This window comes from Anastrepha obliqua, chromosome 1 (genome assembly GCF_027943255.1).
Source record: "Anastrepha obliqua isolate idAnaObli1 chromosome 1, idAnaObli1_1.0, whole genome shotgun sequence".
Taxonomy (NCBI): Eukaryota; Metazoa; Arthropoda; class Insecta; order Diptera; family Tephritidae; genus Anastrepha; species Anastrepha obliqua.
The window spans coordinates 29,162,802-29,186,900 of NC_072892.1; the positions used below are offsets into that span (position 1 = coordinate 29,162,802).

General features: G+C 34.0%; 1 protein-coding gene across 1 annotated transcript in view; it reads left to right on the forward strand.

The window, feature by feature from the left end:
- The window catches only part of LOC129248955 (tachykinin-like peptides receptor 86C), a 42,596-nt gene that overhangs the window by 12,153 nt on the left and 6,344 nt on the right, over positions 1–24,099 (forward strand). The window contains exons 3-4 of the mRNA XM_054888565.1: positions 17,812–18,025; positions 20,840–20,974. Coding sequence (XP_054744540.1) covers positions 17,812–18,025; positions 20,840–20,974 — 349 coding nt within the window. The remainder of the gene's footprint in view (positions 1–17,811; positions 18,026–20,839; positions 20,975–24,099) is intronic.

The following is a 24,099-nucleotide window of genomic DNA, read 5'->3' on the forward strand; positions in this document are numbered from 1 at the left end:
TAAAATTTTAATCAGTGCATGATAATTGATTTTTCCATTGCACAAAATACTGAACAACGTAGTATATCCGACAGCAATTTAGAAAAGGCCAAAGTTTGCTGTGGCGATTGCTTTATTTTGTTTCCATTATTTTGCTGCCATAATTGCTTACGAACGATCGCGACAGTTTGATAATCGCCATATTGGAAGCAAAAACCAGCTTACGGCTGGTGCTTACTTTAAATTTTTACCTTTGTTTGTGCTCTGTTGAAAAATAAAAAAAGCGCTGTGGGGAAGACGGTATATCAAACTTTTTGCTAAAGAAAACAACAAACACTTTTTGGAGACTCTTAGCAATTATCTTTAATCACTCACTTAATATAGGCTATTTCCCACTGGAATGGAAAACAGCAAAAATAAAATGCATTCCAAAACCAAACACTGACCTTAGTTCCCTTGTTAATTACCGTCCAATATCTCTTCTTTCAAATATTAGTAAATTATTGGAAGATTTTTTGCTTGAAAAAATAAAACAACATATTGAAGAGCGACATGTCTTAAGAGACTATCAATTTGGGTTCCGGGATCTCATTCAACAAGCAACGCACTAACTTTACTCTCTGATTTTATTTGTAGTAATTTAAATCGACGACAGGCGACGATATTAGTCAGTCAAGATTTGGAAAAAGCATTCGATACTGCTTGGGTGGAAGGAATCATATTTAAAATGTACAGGAAGTTCAACTTCAATGTTGTATAGTTATTTAAAAGAGCGATCAGTTTATGTTAATGAAGGTATATTTAATTCTTTGACAAGAGACGTTCGCTCAGGTGTGCCACAAGGTTCTTTGTTGGGGCCAATTCTCTATAACATCTTCTTAGCTGATTGCCCTGACCCACCATTAAGTTCCAAAATTAATAATTGCGATATTAAAGTGCTCATATACGCAGATGACATAATTATATTTGGATCTCACCAACGCATAATCACAACTAATGAAGCCGTTAACTCATACCTAAATGAATTAAATGCATACTTCCACAAATGGAAGCTAAAAATAAACTTCAATAAAAGTGAAACAACTATTGTTAAAGGAATACGTAAAAGCTTATATCCAAATGCTCGTAAATATGAGCCTCAAATTAGAATAAATGGACTCAAAATAAAATACAAAGAACAAATTAAATACTTGGGCATAATTTTGGATCGCAAATTCACCTTTGTAAGACATGTAGATTTCATTTTGACAAAAGCAAAAAAAAATGTTCCTTAGCTATTGTCGAGCCATTACCGCCAAAATAATGTATGCCACACCATAATCGATTTTTGTTTTGTTATCGAAATCGATAGTTCAACATAATTTGCATCATCTGTCAAAATTTCATGGCTGTAGATTAAACCGTTATGATTTTATAACAAAAACAATTTTAATGTAAATGCATATGGTGACTTGTTTACATTTTCTTTGAACGCTTGTGTGGGATACAATTAAATTCTCTTTTAGAATAAATGAAACACAAGGGGAAAAAATAAAAAAAACACACTTTTTTGAGACTTTAATTAAAGATAAAGCTTTAGAACAATATGTCGAAAGTATGAATTTGTTTTTTTTTTGCAAAATATGTTTTTGTTTTCAATTATTGGATATTTTTACAGCTCTCCCTGGTACCGTATAGCGATTCAGATGAATCTTTCGTTGGTTTAAATGGTTTGGAAAGTTTAAAAGAAGTCGAGGAGGAAACGTGCGTTGGGAAAAGGGGCTACAGAAAGCAAAAGAGAATATCTAAAAGGCTGCAAAAAGTTAAGAAAAATATACGAGTGTTTTGCCCAACTCGTGCTTAAAGAAAAAATGTCCAAATTCGTGTCATGATAAAATTTCTGAAGATGAAAGAGTAAGAATAAAAGAACATTTTTGGGGAATCGGCAACAATATTAGACAGAAAGATTGGCTGTCTTCTTGTGTTAAAAGGCGATATGGAGAAAGTGACAGAAAAAAGTGCAGCTTTAATTATTTTATTAATATCAATAATAGCAGTTTGAAAGTTTGTCAACAATTTTTATTGAAAACGTTGAACATTTCACAAACGATTTTAATATCCGTAATAAAAAATAGAAGTTCGTATAAAACTTGCCTTGAAAATATAAAAAAGACAACTGCACACAACAAATCTGAGGAGCAAGCATATCGCTAGTAAAATCCTTTATAGAACAATTACCAGCGGTTCCTTCACATTATTGCAGGAATAAAAGTACAAAGTTATGGTATATCTACCTCAAGAATTTCGAAACATAAAAACTGTATATCAGCATTAAGTAGAACATTTGAAAACTATTAATAAAGTAAATAGTCAGTTATCGTTACGAGTATTCCGTAATATTTTTAGAAACAGTTTCAATTTAGGCTTTCATTTAGCTAAAAAAGATAAATGTATCTTATGCGAGAATTACAATAATTTAGACACAGAATCCAAAAAGCAATTGCATTCATCAGAAGAGTATCAAATTCATCTAAAGGACAAAGAGAAATGTAAGCAAATATTTTTGGAGGACCAAAAGCTATGCAAAGAAAATCCAGCTTATTTATGTACAAGTTTCGACTTGGAAGAGGTCTTAAATACTCCCTATGGAAAAAATGTTACTTTGTTCTATTCTAGAAAATATTCATTCTACAATGAAAGTTTTTATGAGAGTGGTACAAGAGATGGGTTTTGTTTTTTATGGGGAGAAAAGGATGGTAAACGAGGGTGTAATGAAATTTGCACAACTGTTTTCCAATACCTTAAATTAGTCGATGAAAGAAAAACCCAGTCGATAGTCCATCTTAATTGTGATAGCTGTGCAGGGCAGCACAAAAACAGAGCTAAACTTGCGACATTAACCTATTTTGTTGAAAATTCTAATTTTGTGACTAATATAAAAATCACATACTTGTTGCCTGGACACACCATGATGCCTGTTGATTCGATACATAGTACAATTGAATCGTTTATTCGGAATAGGACTATTTGGGCTCCAAGTGAGTGGTACACCATAATATCAAATGCAAGAACTAACCCAAGAAAATATAATTGTATTGAATTAACTAACAGTGATTTTAAAGACTGGAAGACATTTTCACAGGCGTTACTTCCAAATTCAGTGAAAATTCAATTTACAAAATTACGCTCTGTTACATTGGAAAAAAATATTCCAAATATTACTCTTAAATATGGCTACTTTGATGAATCTGAAACCATAAATTATGATCTAGATTTAATTCCTCGATCCAGACGAAACTCCGAAATAGTTTGTGAGGGACCTACTCAATTATATGATGATATATTATATTAAACATTTCTTCCGCTAAATATAAGGATTTGAAAACGCTTTGCGATAGAAAAGCTTTACCCGTAAAATTCCAACACGAGTATTTAAATTTAAAATGGGATGGATCTGTTAAAGATTTGCTACCTGAAACCGACCAGGAAGATAGTATTTAGCGTTCTTTATATATTTTTATCTATCGTTATTCAAGTTTACAAGATTTTAATATGAATAACATTACTATGTTAACAGAAAACTTTAAATATATGAATTACTTTACTTTATTTTTGTTTTATCGAATATACTAAGAAATGTATACATTTATTTATTTTTTAAATCAAATGTAATTTAATTTTAAGGACTAAGTAAAAAAATTAAATAAAACAAAAAACGGGAAGTCACTTCCTTAAAATAAATTTTTGTGTAACCCACACACTTTTTTAATAATAGGTTGCCAGAAGGAAAGCAAAAAAAATGTATCCCACAAAAACAACCCTTATGATGCAAATATCTATTTAAAATTATTAAAATTAAATGTATTACAAAAAAAAATATTTACATTATATTATAAATTTTAAAATAATGGCTTTATTCAAACTGATTTAATTAAAAGAAAAACCTTCCCCTGTAAAATTTCGAGTTTGTGGGATATATTTTTTCGGCGGTTATGGCTCGTTGTAATTTAGTAAGAAGGCAGAGTGGACTATAGAACTGCATTAAAATAAATATTTACAAACAAATAATTAGATCAATCATATCTTATGCTCATCCGATATGGTTCAACATTTCGTCGAACCAATTGGAGAGACTAAGACGATTTGAACGATATGTTTTAAGAATTTGTAGCGGTCTTAACCGCCAACCTTACAGAAGTGGTACTTTTCGGAAAAGAGTTTCTAATAAAAGTTTATATGAAATATGTAAAATATCACGCATAGACTTTTTCTTAATGAAATCGTCAGTAAGATTTGTTGATAAACTGACAGACATAGAAAATGAACTGATAAACAAATATCTGTCAAAGGCAAGGGAAATATCATAACCTCTAACAGAAAAAAATTTATCACCAATATATTTAAAAATACTAAAAAATAATAATATGTTACATAAAAATAGTAAAGCAATATACATATTATCATAGGCAATATAATACTTACAACTTCAACGATGAAAATTTAGTTTATAACATTGACTAGCAAACCCGGCCCCCTTCGCTGGGCACACTAAAATAGAATAGATATGGTTTAGAACAGAAAATATATGGTTTTCATATTATTTATTTCTTTATTCTTTATTCAAGCGCTTTGGCATAAACAATATTTTTTGTTTTTCTATTTGTTTTTGAGTAAATATAAAATATAAATTGAAAATCAGGAAAAAAGAAGATTGTTTTTAAATTTCAAATCAACGCATATGAATAAACAATAGTCTTTTTTCCTGATCATCCATGAATTTTTCGTTTCAATTTATATGTTTTATTAAGCATTGGAGCTTTTTTAACCATTATCCATTTATATTTTTCAAAAAAAAAAAAACGAAAAAAATTGTTTTTTCCACGAACACATAATTTCATTCGGATTTCACATTAAATTCTCAAATTTCGTAAGAAATTATTCACTGTTCCAAAATCCACTCCAAAAAAATTCACAAACAATTTTTACATGTTGCACTTACGTTTTTTCCTTATGGCATCCAAATCAGAAAGAAATATTGACACATTGTAACTCAGACTGTCAATTTGACAGTTCAGTTCCGCCCCAAGCGTTAAAAAAGTAAGCGACATTATGGCTGGCTCAAAAGAACGCTGTACCCGTTGCCACTGCTCCGAATTACAACCAAACTTTACGAAACCCATTTTCAATACTTACTTAACAATGTGCATAAGTTTGGTTTAATTCGGTGCAAAGACACGGCGGGTCCACGTTTTGGCATATATTTCGAGACCCTGGTCATCAATAGGTATGAAAATTACCCCGTATTAAAGCACTTAACAACAGCTTTCATTTGATATCCATATTGTACATACACAACCAAAGTTTACCCGGGTCCACGTTTTGACCTATATCTCGAGACCCCAGTCACGGAGCGGCATGAAAAATACTCTGTACTAAAGCATTCACCAACAGCTTCAATTTGATACCCATATTGTACACACACATGCGAAGGTTACCCGGGTCCACGTTTTGACCTATATCTCGAGCCCTATCCACCAATAGGTATCCAAACTATACGAAAACCATCTTCAATACCTTCTTAGCAATCTGTGTAAGTTTGGTTTAATTCGGTGCAGACACGGCCGGTTAGCGAACACACACAAAAAGTTGACTTTATTTTATATAAAAGATTTTTTTCAGTTTGTGTCCGAAAAATCCAAATATCTTACGGAACCCTATTTTTTTCCAAAATAAAATGTAATCCATGTTACTCTTGGATAATGTGGTTTTCGAATGGTGAAATAATTTTTAAAATCGGTCCAGTAGTTTGTGAGCCTATTCGTTACAAACAAACAAACAAACAAAGTTTTCCTCTTTATAATATTAGTATAGATCAATTTATAGCCAAATAAATTATAGAAGTTTACTATACGGTATATATATATAAATATAAATAAGTTTTAAAATTATGCCAAAGACATACAAAATAATAATCATAACCTATTGTATATATCAAAAGAAAAATAAGCTTTAAGCTCCCAGATAAATATAAATGTATTTTACGATGATGCTAAACAATCTAATTTTATCATAACTTTGTAAACTCCTATGTTAAAATGATTTTGGGCAATAAATGAAGTGAAATGAATTGTTGAAGGTTGAATAAAGATAGTAATAAAAACTCAACTAAGTACTTTAAGGGGACAGATACCTGTAAAATTTCGAAGAAAAAAAAATGTTTTCTTCTTAAAATGTTAATATACAAATTAAACAATTATATTTGATATAATATTAATTTGTTTAATAAAGAATACTTTTGTATCACTAGTACATCTTATTAGTCCAGTTGCCGCAAACAGAAAGAAAGCTTAATTCTAATTAGAATACCCTGAAACCACTGCTGCTCACATTCCGCTACTCACTCTCCGCTGCATTCCAATACTCCAATGAGATTCTGGTCTTTTACTTCATTCCCAATTAGAACGACTACCAACAGGCCAACGGGTGTTCAGTCTCCGCTGCCAGCAATAGACACCGCTCTCCCAGCATTCAACGTACTCTTGCATTGCAAGTGTTCGCGAAGCCGTTAACTATTTTACTTATTTACAATGCTGGAATAATGACCAGAGACAAAATATGTGACGTGGGTGACCATCATAGTTTATTGGCTTAACTTACATAATCCTTTAATAATACGTAAAAAAAATTTTAGAACGAAAATGTAAGTATTTCTTATATTATAGATCGTCAACCGTGACGACTCTATTTTTTGCGTTCGAGCGCTGAGAGAGGTATAGTTACGTTACAAAAATCATTGAGTTTTCATGTATTCAAACTTTAGACGCGTTTTTCTCAAAACTATATTTTTCGAATTGGAGTACACGATAACTCGAAAAGTTATTTACCGATTTCCTTGAAATTTTGCACACATTTTTTTAAGATACTACTTTCTATGTGAATTTACAAGTTTTCGAAAGCAAAAATAGTAGGAAAATTTGACCCAAAACTTTTTTTTTTTTTAAGCATTTTATTCCACGGTTTTTTTGTTCCCATTTTTTTTAATTCATATAGAAATTATGACATAAATAAACAAAAAAAATTTTGATTTTTTTTATTCAAGTCATTGACACCGATGCTACAATGCCCGCCGATTGATCTTCCTGGAAGAATTGAGTGCGCCATACGCCATTTTAAATTATTAAAATAAATAAAAAAAAATATTTTATATTATTTTAATGTATAAATAAACTGTATGCCAAATTTGAAAAAAATATATTGACGTCTTCTTTTTAAATAATTTTAATGAAAATTAGGGAAAATATGGCCATTCACAGGTGTCTGTCCCCTTAAATTTATAAGCTATACTCAATAAATGCAGTTTCATAATTTTTAATTTATTCAAATAAAGTAATAGCCTAGACAGGCAGTGGCGTTAATGGGGTTTATCGACTTAATTCGGAATTATTTCAGGAATTAAATGCAACTAATGCGGATTACGGGAATTTTCGAGGGCAGCTTTGCCGAATAATGATAGTTAATTTCTATAGTGAATGAAAAATAATGAAACTTTCAAAGAGAAGAGCAAGAAAGGCTTATTGCAATGATAGTTTGCAGTTATACTAAGCTATAACCGCTTTCGGTTTAAAATTGGCGGCACTAAATTTTGTACACATTTCGATGCAAACAAATCACTTAAAATATCGCTATTAAAGGCAACGAATTAATACAACTTGTTAAATACATAAATTCCATTATTTTTTTATTGCAATTAATGTCATGTTACACTTCTTGCAAACTTCCTCTTTTGCTATTCGTATTCTAAAAAACATTCGTGTGTGAAAAGACAATTGTTTTATTCAACACTTGTGTATGTTCCGCTTTTGCAATATGTGTCTCTATGTTACTACTAGCAATGAATAAACCGCCTTCATTTATTTCATCGAAGACTCTCCACATGGCCTACATATCCGCTACCTTTGCTGGAGTGAGTTGTGCGATAAGCCACCTTCAGTGCGGTGATTTACGCATCTGCCTCTTTCTCCCTGACGTTGGGAATCTGAGAGTGCAGCTAACGGCAGATGTTGCATATCCGGCATCAAAACTCTTTGTCATCAGTTTAACCAATTTTTTTAATATCGAGTCTATTCACAATACCTGGGGGACATATTTCGGTATATTGCTTTCTGATAGAGAGGAGGGTGCGGTAGTAAGTGCTATTGCAATGATAAAACGATATTGGAACAAAAGAACTGCGCTACTGGAAACACTGAATCACCGGAAAATGCCCCTGATAGTGTGAATAATTTTCACCCATGACAGGAGTGCACTCTATTGTACCAAGACGCGTGCAAATAGAAATATTGTTAAGGGGGGGGGGGGGGGTGGTTTAGCGCTAAAAAAAAACACTTTTTTTTTGAATTTTTTACAGAAATATGGCTTAAGATACTTTAATAAAATCAGTTGCATGTTATTGTACATCTTTTCAATAAGTTTTTAAAAAATATTAATAATAAAATATTGACAAATAAGCCCATGACAGAGTTTTTTTGGAGATATGTTTTTCGAGAGGTGCTCTGCGGTGCCAATCGGCATTCGTCGTAGAATCATCTGAAACTAAAAAAGTCGAATTTTTCAGTTAAAGTATGACGTAATGCTCCCCCCCCCCCCCCTCCCCCCCATTAATAAATTTTTTTTTTTCATTTTTGTAGTTTTGGTGGCAAAAACACGTAAAACGAGCATTTTTGGCGAAAAATTTCGCCATATTTGTAAGTGAAAAACAACCTTAAAAAAATAAAAATAAAAAAAAAAACAATGTAGGGGGGAGGTATTTTTGATTTAGAAAACGTGTGCCAAATTTGAAAAGAATCGGTTGAATAGTTTCGGAGTTGTGATTGGCACCGACTTTTAAGAAGTCGTTTCGGGAAAAACGCGTTTGAAAAAATGACTCTGAGAAATTATCGATGCTCCGCATTCGAGGTAGAGTGCCTACAAAGGCTATAACTTTGAGAGTTCTGCTCCGATCCACTTAAAATTTTGACACAACATTCTTGAAATGATTTACTATAAGATGAGTGAAGAAAAAAAATTTCGATTTTGTGACCCTACCCCCCCCCTTAAGTTTACGTAATAGAATATTATATGCATGGATTTATATGTATTTTATTTCTAAGTTAACTATTACAGATTTACCGCAAAGACCTTTTAGGACACTATTTAAAATTTTAGTAAAATAATTTTAAGGTCTACAGTAGCCCCAAGCGAAACTTGTACAGTTCGAAAAAAAAAATTCTGTTTTTATAAATCAAAAGTAAGAAAACGGCTCAAAAAAGTTTTTACATATTTTATTACTATTATTTATATCAATCAAAAACTAAGTAGTTGAACTCAAATTCTTAATTTAATTACAGTAGAAGCCCGATAAGTACAATTGGAAAATTTCAGCAATGATTGCACTTAGCGAAAAATTGCACTTTTGCGAATTTCTCCTGTGGATCGAGGAATACCTAAGGAAAAATATTTTAACTCTATTCAATGCAATTAATGAGCTCAAAAGGTCGATATTCAAGAAAAATGAACACATATTTTATTAATTGAAATTAATACAAAGAGATCAATGCGGAAGGACATATGAATGTGTGCTCCAAAATTCAATTATTTTTTTTTGGAAAAACTTTGTTATTTTCGATTGCGTTTTCTCTTAACACTTTTCAAGTGCTTTTGATCGGATATCATGCAAACAAGCGATCTGATTGAATGACAGTACATCGTTGTGTTCACCCCATTTCAAAATTGTATTGACACAGCCAAAAATCGATTCAGGCTGGACTTTTTCGGTTGTTTCTTCTTGAGTAGTATCTTCGGGTTCATTGGCTTCACTATCACCTTCATCTATTCCTAATTCCAAAACCCAATTGCGGATTTCATCTGTGTCTGCTTCACCCACATAGTTTTCGACCATCTCATTTAACCGTTGTAATCCTCCAACAAGAAGGGGTCGTCAATTTCGATATCCAATGGCATATCGTCTGGATTAGATTCAATAATCGCGTCAACTGTTGGGCTTGTACCCAATATGCTTTTCCAGCATTTAGCGATCGTTTCAGGGAGCAATTTCCCCCATGCTTGGCTCAACATGATCACGACGATTTTTAAATCAATTTTCTTCAATAGTTCATGTAATGAAGAATCTTTTTCACTAATTATGGTTTCCATTAGCAATGTTTTGTATAGAATTGACAAGTTAATAACACCTTGATCCGTTGGCTGTAAAATCGCTGTGCAATTGGCCGGAAAATACATCACTTCGATCTCACCACAAACTAATTCTTCTTCGGGCGGATGAGATGGGGCTTGGTCCAGCAAGAGTAATGCTTTGGGTGGAACATCATTTTCTTTGACGAATTTTTTCACTTCTTCGACAAAATTATCAAAGAACCACTTTTTGAAAATATCCCGCTTCATCCAAGCAGTCTTGTTGCTAGCATAATTCACCGGTAGACAAAAATTTTTAAAACAACGCGGATTCATAGATTTGCCGATCGTTAATGGTTTTATTTTGTGGCTGCCATCACCATTTGCACACAAAAGAACACTGATCCGATCTTTTGAAACTTTGTTACCTGGAGCACTCTTTTCATCTTTCGAAACGTAGGTTTTATTTGGCAAAAGTTTCCAAAAGAGCCCCGTTTCATCAGCATTATATATTTGTGATGTTACATATCCTTTTTCAGCGATTTTCGCCGTCAATTTTTCCTTAAATGGCTCAATGGCTTCTGGATCCCAAGATAATGATTCACCAGTCACAGTCAAATAGCGAAGTCCGAAGCGTTTCTTGAATTGCGAAAACCATCCATCACTTGCATTGAATTGTTCTCAATCCTTTTTTATTTCATCAAATATAATATTTTTAATGCTTTGCTTTTCAATATCAAGCTAGAAACAAGAGTATTTCGTCGCCGCTGATTCATGAAAAACTGGTAAAAACGCTTCTCGAGCTCTGGATGATTGCCAAACCGCAAAGTTTTCCGTTTATTTCCAAGTGAAAATGAATTGTATGCATTTTCTTTTAATGAACGGGATTGTTTTTTTATTCGGCAAATCGTTGCGCAATCAACTTTGTATTCGAATGCAAGATCTCGTTGTTTAACGCCTTTTTCAATTTTTTGGAGAATCTCATCTCTTTCTTTCAATGTAAGAAAATGTAGATTCTTTTTCACTTTTCCCATGATTTTATTTGATGAAAGCAAAAAAAAAAAATGATTCAAACTCCGAACGATTGTTTTACTCTCAAGAACCAGCTTGAAACTAACGCGTGTTGAATGTCACAAACGATTCGATGCCATATTTTATGATATCAGCGCTACAATTTTACAGTTATTTGTAAAAATCGAAAATCACAAAGCGTGAGAACAGTGTTTTTGGTCGCAATAATTCCGAGAACCATAACTGTGCATTGCTATAAAGCTGTGTCTTCGCGCGTGATGAACGCAAATACATTGCCGTATTAAGTAAAAAATTTCTTCGAACAAGAATTCTTTTGCGCCCGAAAATTGCAATTTTTTATTGCTCTTTTCGACGTTTCTATGGACACAAAATCGAATTGTACTTTCCGCGAAATTGCAGTTATCGGTATTGCACTTATCGGGCTTCTACTGTACATTTTAAAGAAGGTGAAAAAATAAAATTCATGTAATTCAATGCCAAAAGGAAACTCGTACACTATATAAAAGTAAAGTTAATGTAAATATTAATATTTCGTATGCATACCTTTGTTTCTGATAACTATTTTTAATCTATTTGTCATACTCTTAACAAGTTTTTCACAAAAGCTGGGCTAAATTTTTTCCCATTTGTCCTGAAGGATCGCCTTCATGTCATGCTTTGAACTTATGCTATACTGGCGAACTTTCCCATCGAGCTAATATAGTTGCACAGTTCTCAATGGGGTTTAAATCTGGACTCTGGGCTAGTGTATCTATGACATTTGCGCTATTATATAACAACCACGATCGCCCATTATACGCTTTATGCTTCGGGCCATTGTTCTGATAAAAATGTAAATCTTCCCCTAGACCAACTTTTTCTTTAAAATGTTAAAATACACAGCCTGATCCATAATGGCCTCAATAAAATACAATTCTCCCGGCCCAGATGCAGAAAATAAACGCTACACCATTACTGACCAAACCACCGTGCTTTACTGTAGGCTTCATATTTTTGGCAAGTAACGCTTCATTTGATCTTCTTCATATATAGCGTCTGCCATCTGAACCAAAAAGGTTGAACTTGCTTTCATCAGAGAATAGCGCACGTTCCACCAAAATGAGAAATCTTTTGATTGGTGTTTCTTAGCAAATCGCAGCCTTGCCTTACGATTACTTTCGTTGATATGGGGTTTATGCCTTGCTCTTTTGCCGTTGATATCAGCCTTATTGAGTACAGGGTGAACGATATGTTACCTATTCATAACACCATAACTTTTTTGTGTGAAATCAGTTTTTATTGATTTCAAAGACAAAATTGTTCAAAAATGATAACAATTTTAACATATATTCTCTTTAGCTCGATATGACCACCTTTTGCCTTGACTATAGCCTTCAAACGGTCAAAAAATGAGTTGCATGCTGCACGAATGTGGTCTTGAGGTATTTTGGCCCATTCTCGTATAGTCGCTTTTTTCAACGCAGCCATACTGGCATATTTTTTAGTCCTCACCTTGCTCTCCAAATGGACCAGATGGAATAGTCCATCGGATTTGCGTCTGGCGAATTCGAAAGCCATTGTGTGGACGAAATGAAGTGTGGAACATGATTTTTTAACCATTCTTGGTTCACACGAGCTTTATGAGACGGTGCCGAGTGATGTTGGGACGTCCATGGTCTACGACCGAAATGTTTGCGTGTCCACGGCTCTAAAGCAGCTTCTAAAACATTTTCCCGATAATAAGTTGCATTCACTTTGACACCAGGCTCGGTAAAAACGATTGGAGAGTGTCCATCAGCGGTCACTGCGGCTCAAACCATTACTTGCGTTGGGAAATTGCTTCGAGTGGCCATACGTAGGCTCAAATTCTCGTATAAGCGTTCGGTCAAGTAAACACGATCGTTTGAGTATTTATGAAATGCTTAATTCGGAAATTTTTTTCATCAGAAAACACAATGTTAGAAATTCGCCACGTTCGTGCAAGCGCAACAACTCCTTTGCTCTTTCGCACCGAGCTTGTTTTTGCTGGGGTGAAAGATCGTGTGCTTTTTGGAACTTGTAAGCCTTGACCTTGAGCTCATTTTTCAACATGCGTCGAATGCTGTCTTGCGATATTTTCAGTTCTTTGGCCATTTTTCTTACACTTCGACGTGGATATCGTTCGAGCCTTCACTTTCCGAACCATTTCTGGCGTTGTTGCGGTTTTTTTTTGGTCCACCTCCATATCGTTTTGCAATGCTACCAGTATCATTGTAACGTATTATAGTGCGATACACAAACATTTTATTTGCTTTGAGGTGACTGAGCTCACGAACAATGGCTGGTTGTGATTTCCCAGCCAAATATAACGCAATCACACTATTACGTTGGAGTTCCATCACAGAAAAAAAAATTCAAGAAAACTGAGGTGCAAATGCTTTTGATTGCTTATAAACAATATATTGAACTGTCATTAGGACAATTTTGACGTTGATGTCATGAGTTGTTTTACAGATACAAGCAGTGTGAAGTTGGTAACACTTCATATCGTTCACCCTGTATATTTCTAATTGTCTATGGGCAACATTTTTTCCCCGAATCATTTTCGGCGATTATTGCGAATTTCGGTGCACTTAAAAATTGATCCTTTTTGACTTGCCGTAGAATATATTGTTCATCACTCGGAGAGAAAATTTTGTTATTTGCAATTTTTAATCTATCAACAAATGACACAATATTCAACATATGCAACAGTTTAATGTTTGGGACTTCCCCGTGAACTTAAGTGTGATTGCAAACAATGTTGCCCGATAAATTAACACTGTACGAGTTGGCTTTTGCGTTAAAAATTGCCGCTTGTTAAATAATTTGTTTTTATTTTAATAAATAAGGGAGCATTTCAAATTTTACTTTTGCCATTTAATGACTTCCCAGTATACTAATTAAATAAAACCAATTAGATTTTTTTCCAATACTAGTCCCTTCTATTTAATGGAAAACCAAATATCTAGGTGGATGTCCGAGTTTTGCTTGGAGATACTGTATGTGCAGTACGCCTGTACCTGTAGGACTTATCGTTACCAGATGGCCACAGCGCATTTTATTTGCTATTTTTTATTACAGGCCAGCAACATTAATAAGTACTAAAAATTTTATCTTCTTATTTAAAAACAAAAAATAATTTTCGTTAAAATGACTTTTAAGTAAGTAAGGGACCAATTCGGCAAAATTTTTCAGAAAAACTATAGCAAGTAAAAGACAATAATTGTTACCGTGGCTTGCGTTGACAAAAAAATCTTAAAATCACTTAAATTTCTATGACTGTAGAAATTCGTTGGTTTAGAAATTTTTAATGTAAACCAAGAACAGCTAAGTAATAAGAGCATTCAAAGGTGAAAAACTGTTGATGCATTTTTTGAAGCTCTTAATAGTTTTATTATTACACAGAATACATAAATATTTACATATATATGAGTAAATATATTTGGTACACTGCTTAAGCGATTTAGTTATAAACGGTGATTTCTTTAAAATGTTCCACTTTGTAATAAAATATATATATATTATTGGCGCGTACACCCTTTTTGGGTGTTTGGCCAAGCTCCTCCTCCTATTTGTGGTGTGCGTCTTGATGTTGTTCCACAAATGGAGGGACCTACAGTTTCAAGCCGACTCCGAACGGCAGATATTTTTATGAGGAGCTTTTTCATGGCAGAAATACACTCGGAGGTTTGCCATTGCCTGCCGAGGGGCAACCGCTATTAGAAAAATGTTTTTATTAATTTTGGTTTCGCCGAGATTCGAACCAACGTTCTCTCTGTGAATTCCGAATGGTAATCACGCACAAACCAATTCGGCTACGGCGGCCGCCATAATAAAATGGCTGAAGGGAAATAAAGGGTATTTCAAAAGTGACTCCTAGATGCATACGAACGCGTCAGAGATAAAAATTTAACACATTTTTCTAACGGAAAACAGGTCAACGGCACTGGCGTAGAGTAAAAAAAATCTGTAAGAATTTTGCGAAGTTAGCTCGGCTTTAAAGATGTTGGTGTACTTCTGCGCTATCATCTTCTTTTTTGGGTATACAGGGCGTATGAGTAACATCAGAATAGAAAAACGCACTGAAATTCTTCAGCTTCAAGCGGCTGTAATTATAAATTCTAAAAATGAGCTAACTTTTCTAAATGCTTTCACGAATAGTGTCTAGAATGTCATCTTTGACATTTGTCAAGTAGACAGATGCACAATTTTTTACGAAAGAACTACGCGCTAAAATTATTGAAACTAATTACGAAAATGGTCGATCTTTAAGAACAACATATCGCAAAATTCGTAATTTGTTTGGTGGAAATAATCGTGCGAATGAGTCGAAAATTCAAATGTTGATAAAAAAAGTTCAAGAGACTAGTTCTGTCGATGATAGAGAAAGGACCAGTCGAGCAGACCAAAAACTGGTCGTACTGTTGAGAATGTCGTTGCTCATAGCGCAAAGTGTCGCCGACCAACCTTCAACAGCGATATATCGACGTTCTCAACAATTGGGCATTCATGAATCGACTGTTTGGCGGATTTTATCTGACGACGTGCTCGTGGTGGACATTTAAAATAAGTCATTTTTCGCATATAACACCGCGTTACACACGTTCTATCCTATGAACCAAATATACTTTTTCGGAAAGGGGATAAAAAATAAAAATACACGTGTATCGGCGATTTTCATGTACACGTCACAATCTGTTTTTTTTTTATTTTATAACTTTAAACGAGCAATTCTTGTATGCATATCTGTATAGCCACACGATCTCAGGATTAGCTTAACGGATTTGAATGAAATTGGGCACACAGATAGTGTATCACATTTCTAGACTTTTCACCTAGGTGTTGCCACTGACAATGTTTCACAGGGTTGCCCTGGTTGCCCTGGGGATATGCCGATATGGGTATCAAAAGAAAGGTATTTCACTCCGCATTATAATAGAGATATAAAACCCCGAATTTTTTTATTAATTTTATTATATTAAAATTAAAAATTATTACATTAAAAATTTTAATGCTTTTAAAGAAACTGAGGTCTTTTATTTTTGCGTTTGTAAGCACTTGTGGCAGTATCGCGACAAATAGACCAACAGTATTCGCCAAGCATATGCGTAATGTCTTGTCCTTTAAAGCGCTTTTCAATAGCCGCAATGTCATGATGGAACCTTTCGCTATGTTCATCGCTATAAGCTCCTAAATCACCAGGGAAAGAATCTAAATGATTGTGAAGGAAATGGATCTTTAGCGACATTAATATGCCCATTTCGCCATATGCCGAAATCATTTCTGCAACAATATATTTATAATTGTCAGCTCGTTTGTTGCCGAGAAACTACTCAATAACGGCAACTGTGCCTTTCCATGCACGTTGTTCGATAGCATTCAATTTTGATGAAAATTCATAACTCCGTACGTGGTAGCCAAATTGTTGGTACAGAGTACTTTATTGTTGACCTTCCATCAGAAAACTTGCATAAATTTCTATAGCAATAGTGGCACACGACTTCCGGAGTATACCACAAGTAAGGAACATAAGCAGTCTTGAATATTTTCTGAAACGAATTAACCACTGTTTTCGTAATATTTTTAAAATTTTTACTTGGTGCGAATAAGCCACAAACGTAACAAAAGTTATTTCGAGTCGGGCACTGCATTTTTCGTAAGATGAAATATACAGAAAGACGTTTTCGCGCAACAGAACTTAAAACAATTGTCAAAGTATACGTCTCCTAGTAGCGCAACTGTCAAATGATCGGAACTTCCGGAACTGTAACAAACACACAAACGGCACAGAGTGTGTTGTATGAAACAATAAATTAAAGGTTATTAAGTTGTTTAAAAGTTTGGAGTCCCTTCAAGTTATGCCGAAAATTTAGAAAAAAAAATTTTTTTTAGAAAACAAAAATTAAAGAAAATCTGAAAATTGATAAAATTGGGGTTTTTTTAATTTTACATAATAAACAATAAATTAAAGGTTATTAAGTTGTTTAAAAGTTTGGAGTCCCTTCAAGTTATGCCGAAAATTTAGAAAAAAAATCTTTTTTTAGAAAACAAAAATTAAAGAAAATCTGAAAATTGATAAAATTGTTTTTTTTTTAATTTTACATAATAAAAACATTTCCACGAGTCTGCCTGCAGAAATTCAGCGCGACTGGATCACGGAAAAAGGGGTAAAAATTGATCCAAAGTTTTTCACACAGGCGGACTACGAGCTCTATATTTTGTCCATAAAAAAAAATTCTGACGTGTACATGAAAATCGCCTATACACGTGTATTTTTATTTTGTCCCCCCTTTCCGAAAAAGTATATTTGGTTCATAGGACAGAAAAAAAGTTCGTTTTTGTAACGCAGTGTAATTGGTGAGAGCCGTATTTTGAATAAAAATTGTGAAACCTGAAAAAATCTAAATTTTTACAAGCTTTACTTTAAAACAACATCTAGGCGAGTCTTTTGAACGACTCTTTACTGCAATAAAAACGCTTTTAAAATGGTTGTATTTATGAATGTAGGCATTGCTCCTGCACGAATTAAAGCGTCATCATGTGAGCTTAATATAAATAAGTTTGTTTTTCGCTATATCATTCTATTCTAATTATGTCTTTAATTTTTGTATTTCAATGCTATGTGATAACCAAAATGGAAACACAACAAAGGTCATCGCAGCATGAGGACCGTTACAAATTACTTTTTGCTGAATTTGAGTATCGCCGATTTGTTGATGTCTTCGCTGAACTGCGTTTTCAATTTCATCTTTATGCTGAACTCTGACTGGCCATTTGGCTCCATTTATTGCACCATAAATAATTTTATGGCAAACGTTACCGTCTCGACGTCGGTTTTCACATTGGTGGCCATCTCATTAGACAGGTAAGATAAAGCAAATATATTACACGTATTTCAAGCTGGCGGCAATGTAGCGCATTTTCTTGTACATTGAAACTACTCTTATTTGCTATACAATTGACTAGAATTAACGCTTAACGATCTAAACCCACAGTAATTACTTATAACATAAATGTTTTTATGTAGCTCTAAAATAAACTGCTCGCTTAGGCTGAGACCCAAAAAAAAAAAATTACCAGTCTAACGGTTAGACGCGATAGAAGTGAAACCTTCCGTAAAACAAACTGAGAGAGAATGAGACGAAAGCAGCATTAGGAGCGGGATAATTATAGGTTCATTATAATATTGCTATAAAGTTCATATTTTATTTTCTTCATTTTATTATTATTCATCCTCAATGTTTTCAATTTCAACAAATGATACGAGTGGCTTATGATAGCTAAAATATGATACAAATGCTTTGGTTTCGATGTTGTCAACATATCTTTGAAATCCGCGTCAATTGTTGTTTTTGATCGTGTTGTCGATTCAGTGCGATTGTTACACATTTTTAAATTGAATGTTGTATTGAGAAAGTCAATTGAAGGAACCGCTGTGTCCAATGCAAAATTTACGTTAAAATCGCCACTTAAAATCATTGGAACTTTATCGTAATCTTTTCTAAGTATCCGCGATACTTCTGGTGTATACTTTATTAAATTTTCGTGAATGAATTCCGTGATGCTATTTATTGATTTTTTTTTTTTGTCGATATTCACGACACTTTTCTGCATTATTTTTCGGCATAATTGCGGTAAATATTTAAAAATGAAAATATTTACGAATATAAAAATACACACGCGGTTGCTATTATGAGCGTCCCCAGCAAAACCTGCGTGACCGAAACTCTAACACAATTACATTTTTTTGAATGTTACAAACACATATGCACGCAGGTTTTGCTGGGGCGTGACCGAAACTCTAACACAATTACACATATACACTCGTATTTGTTTGAAAATCGACTTTTTTTTTGGTTCTCCGTCACCTTTGGAAAATGTGTAAACAGTAAGCAAACTTTATTCATATATTTTTCCTCATTTTTGCATCAGTAAAATTAAACAAACGCCGTAGCCGAATGGGTTGGTGCGTGACTACTATTCAGAATTCACAGAGAGAACGTCAGTTCGAATCTCGGTGAAAACACCAAAATTAAGGAAAACTATTTTTCTAATAGCGCTCACCCCTCAGCAGGCAATGGCAAAACACCGAGTGTATTTCTGCCATGAAAAAAAGCTCCTCATAAACATATCATAAAATAAAATAAAATAACTGTATAAAAAAAATTTTTTTCTTGCGATTCGAACCAAGGATTTTGGATCGGAAGCTCACATTGCTAGCCGCTCGGCTATCGCGCCATGCTGTCGGCGCTGGCCTAAAAGTTATTTAGTTCGTCGCTACATTTATATCAACATATAATATAACGCTTCGTAGCCAAGAGTGTCGCTTTTTTCGTTTCACTTTTTCTCAAATCACTCCCAACGATTCTAAAGAAGTTTTCACTTCAAAAACCCCAAAAACCTCTCTTCTTTGTGAAGTTGCAGCATGTATTTATGTTTTTCTAAAGTGCGCTTGTCCCAAGCGAGGGCTGCATTCGTGAACGTTTTCAATGTGGTTTTTCGTACTTTTGCTCGTAAGGTTCATCCGTCCATCTTCTTCAGTACCTATCGCTCACACGGACACAACCGTAGGATACTTACTTACTGCTTTCCTCTTCTCTCAATGGAGCATACAGCCTCGACAATCCCCGTAAATCTAAATCTGTTGTTTGCTTCTTCACGAATACCCATTGCCATTCAGTTCGCTATCGACAGTTCTTTGCCAGGTTTTATTAGAGACACCAGACCGACGGGATCTTCGCGCGTTCCACCTTAGTGGTTTGTTTTGCAATATAGTTATTCTCTTTGCAAAGTGTGTGCCCCATCCATTACCATTTCGGTTTCTTGATTTTATTGTTTGCAAATTCTTGATTGGCTCGATCCCATAACTCTTCGTTTGATGTGGGAGTAGGCCACCATATTTTTAAAATCTGCCACAAGCACTTGTTAACAAAGACTTGGAGCTTATGATTAATAGATTTTGATCATTTCCAGATTTGAGAACCACAATATAACACTGAATTCACGTTAAAGTTGTATATTCGAAGTTTCTTGTGTGATTTGACCTGACCGTCCACACCACACAGAATAGTTCTTCAGAATTCTTCCAGAACAGTCTCATCTCTTATCGACCAATATAACTTTAAAGTGCGGTTTTTGCCTGTCAAAAAAGAGCTCAAATTGCCACTGTTTGGCATTAACGAATTTCGTTTGATTTGTGGCAGGCATTGGCGGTATTTCCGTCAGGGAAGTTATATCGATATGCTGAGGCATCTGTGTGTTGCCTACTGGCGACCACTTTGTCTCCTTTTCTGATGAGACTAACAACTGATTTCTACATCCAACACCGACTGCCTAAGCCATGGCGCACCCAACAGTATCGAACATTTGCCTCGCGGTCTAATAATTATTTAAAAAATAATTTAAAAAATTTCTGTAATTATTAAAAAAAGGTTGACTCTCTTTTGAATTTGTAAGAATCGGAATTTATGTACTTCCCCCGTATATGCCACATATTTGAAAATGTCCCAATCTAGCCATATTTCTAGCCGTAAATATATTTGTTGACTACAGCACTCAAAACACTATTACTTCTTATTTTTATATTTAAGAGCTTGCAAATACATGTATAATATCTGTATAATATTTTTACATCTGTAATAATTTCATAATTTAATAAATAAGTTTCCTTTTCTTAAAGATACATTGCGATTGTTCATCCTTTAAAGAGACGCACGTCGCGCCGGAAAGTGCACATCATTTTGTTACTGATTTGGGTTCTTAGTTGTCTATTGGCGGCTCCTTGTTTAATGTACTCCAGCACAATGACGAAAAGGTAATAATTTCTTAGATTTATTTTTTCTCTAACATTTAAATATTAAGATTTAGAGAAATGAGACGTTTGATTTAAATCTTTAAAAACCTTGTATCAATTCACACGACATAATCTATTTTAAAGCCCCGTTAAAGTGAAAATGTTTTATTTGCCACCTCGTTTATTGTCAATGTCAATTAACGCTAGGCCTGGAAAACGAACGAAATAAGTACAGCGTGTACGAGGATCATTTGAAAAGTCCGTGCAATAATAAAAACTACTGAATTGTTTAGAGGTAAAACTCTTTTATTTTTCGACATGGTGGCCTTTTAGTTATACACTTGGTCCAACTTGTATTGATCCCTTCCGAGTAATAGGATTTGTCCAAATCTGAAAAATAGCCATTCGTTTCTGCAATCACTTCCTCGTTTGAATAAAATATTTTTTCCGCCAGCCATTTCTTTAATTTAGAGAACAAATAATAGTTCGAGGGATCCGCGGGGAACCTAGTCTGGAGAATAGCGGGGATGTGCAACGACCTTCTCGATTCAAACGAATGCCACACAAAATTAACAAATTGACACTATCCCATGCTGCATTGAAAGTTACGCCACATAGAAATTTAGGGGCTCTTCAAGCACAGCTCTCGCATCTACGCGAAAAAACCCCACGAAGAAAGTTTAGGCAATGGATAATATTATATGTGTAATATCGAATTTATTTTAAAACATTTTTTAATCAATAACATAAACGGATCTGGCTGAAAGTTGGTGTGTGTTTTTCCAAGAGATGCTACTAACCAAACTTAATCTCGATACGAACAGGTACTGCCATCTCTCTGAGTTTGCACGAACTTTTCAAACAACCCTCGTATGTTGGGATCAATGCTGAACAGATAGCGGCGCTATAATAACCTGAACGAAACTAAGTTGGCGTAACGTCAGTCTGCTGCAGCACTTCATCTATAACCGGTGGTAATTGATCTGCAATACCAGAATTCATGAGACAAGAGTTAGTGAAGATGATGATGAATTCTAGTGAAACGTTTAAGCTCTCTCAGCAAACAGTCCAAATACAGTATAAGTCCAAAAGTTGTTGTGTGCCCGCAGATATAGGCCCTTATTATGCGCAACATTCGATCTTCGACTGTAGTCGAAAGTGTTGATCGAACGAATTTTCATTTGGTATTATGGTGCTCATTCGTTGAAGAATAGGACTATTGTGAATTTCGATCGCTCGACGCATTTACAATAGATAATTTTTCTCAGCTGATACAGCAAATCAAAATAAAAGAAAAACCGATTGTGTTGAAATTCTTTGCTAACAACATTTTTAAAAGTTAAAAAAAGTATTTTTTGTGAAAATGAGTACAACGGAGTTGTGGTTGGACGGTTCATCGGACGATGAAAGATTAGTGGAACTAGCTAGAAGTAGAAAACAGTTGAGGGGGGCATCCAACCCCCTAGAAATGGTTTCGGTATTTGTTGCAGAAATCGATTTAGATATTTGTTGCAGGCAAGAGCTCTTCACTATTCTCCAAAAAAAAGCAACACAAATTATTAATGTGTGTGCAGCTTTGCACAACTTTTGCTTGTTTTATAATGTTCAACTTCCGAATGAAGAGTTATCCGATGAGACCCTCAACGATGATGCTGAAGATATTGAAGTGGAGTCAAATAACGGAGAAGCAGAAAACATAAGAAATGAATATCTTAGAATATTACACTGTGCGACAATTTTGGGGTCATCAAAATCAAACCACACCGGACCTTTTTTTTCTGAAAATATACCTATTCAATAGCAAAACCCTCGCTGTGTTTTTAAAAGTTAGCTCGATTTTTTTTTATAGCGTTTTGAAGTTTTCTATTTTCATGAGAATTTGGAGTTTTACCTGTACGCTAAATTTGACTTATAAATCGACCTTTGTTTGATTTAATCGATTTATTTTGTCATAGCTTGATGCAGAAATTTCGTACATGTACAAATAAACTTATTTTGAGAAGAACCTATATCTCAATACGCAATTTTGAATACCAAAATTTCGAAAAATTGTATGTTTTTACCATTTTTTAACTTAATTATGAAAATAATTTTATACGTAACCACCCGTTATACACATTTTCAGATTTTTCTATTTTTGCTAGTATTTTTTCCAGATACGGTTTTCCAATGAATATTGGATGTAACAAAATGTGATCGTGAGTAGTGAAAAGCAAGATTGGTCTCACAAGACTTTTAGCCTGTTAAGTACATAAAAAAGTGGCTAGCACACATTCCAAAATAAAAAGTATAAAGAAGGTTGTAGTCTGTCTTATCAGGAAATGTTTGTTTTAGAAATTTCAAAATTTGTTCCCAACGATTTTACCTGTTCTAAGATCGCAGCAGTCTTGCGAGATCAGGTTCGTGCATAACAACTCCTAAAACACATTTGACACGCTAAATATTTTGTGAACAATACGGTATTTGTTAACATATTTGAATTTATTAATTTCATTTACGTGAATTTTTTATGAATTAAGAAAATAAAAAATGTACAATTGTCCTGCAAATATTGACGTTTTCTGCTATTGTTGTGGACGTTTCACACCAGCGATGAAAAGCATGGATCAATCAGTGATGATTTTACTGTGGCATACAGACATTATTTTGATCGTGAAGTTATTTTGAATGTACCTTGGGCGCCAAACATAGTGTGTAGAGCTTGTTATTTTGGTTTAGTTAATTGGTTGCACAAAAAACAAAGCAGAATGCCTTTTGGAATGCCAATGCTATGGCACAATCCAGAAGAACATGATCCAAAAAATTGTTATAGTTGTGCAAATACTGTGATCGGATTGAACAAAAAGAAAGCGAAAAACAAAAAATACGTTTCAGTCTAGTGTGTACAATTACCGCTTGATCATAATGAAAATATTCTAGTGCCAAAATGTCCCAATTTTGATGCTTTAAGTGAATCTTTTTCTGTTATGACACAGAATTCAATCATTGTCGAAAAGAGCTCGTCTCTAAGGTTTTAGTACGTAAAAATTCTTTATTTTAATAAAAAAAAAAATTATAAGAATTCAAGTCTATATTCTTTTTACTTAATCTATTTAATATTTTTACCTACAGAGTTTTTAGATATTTAAAAAAAATTTAAAGCAGAG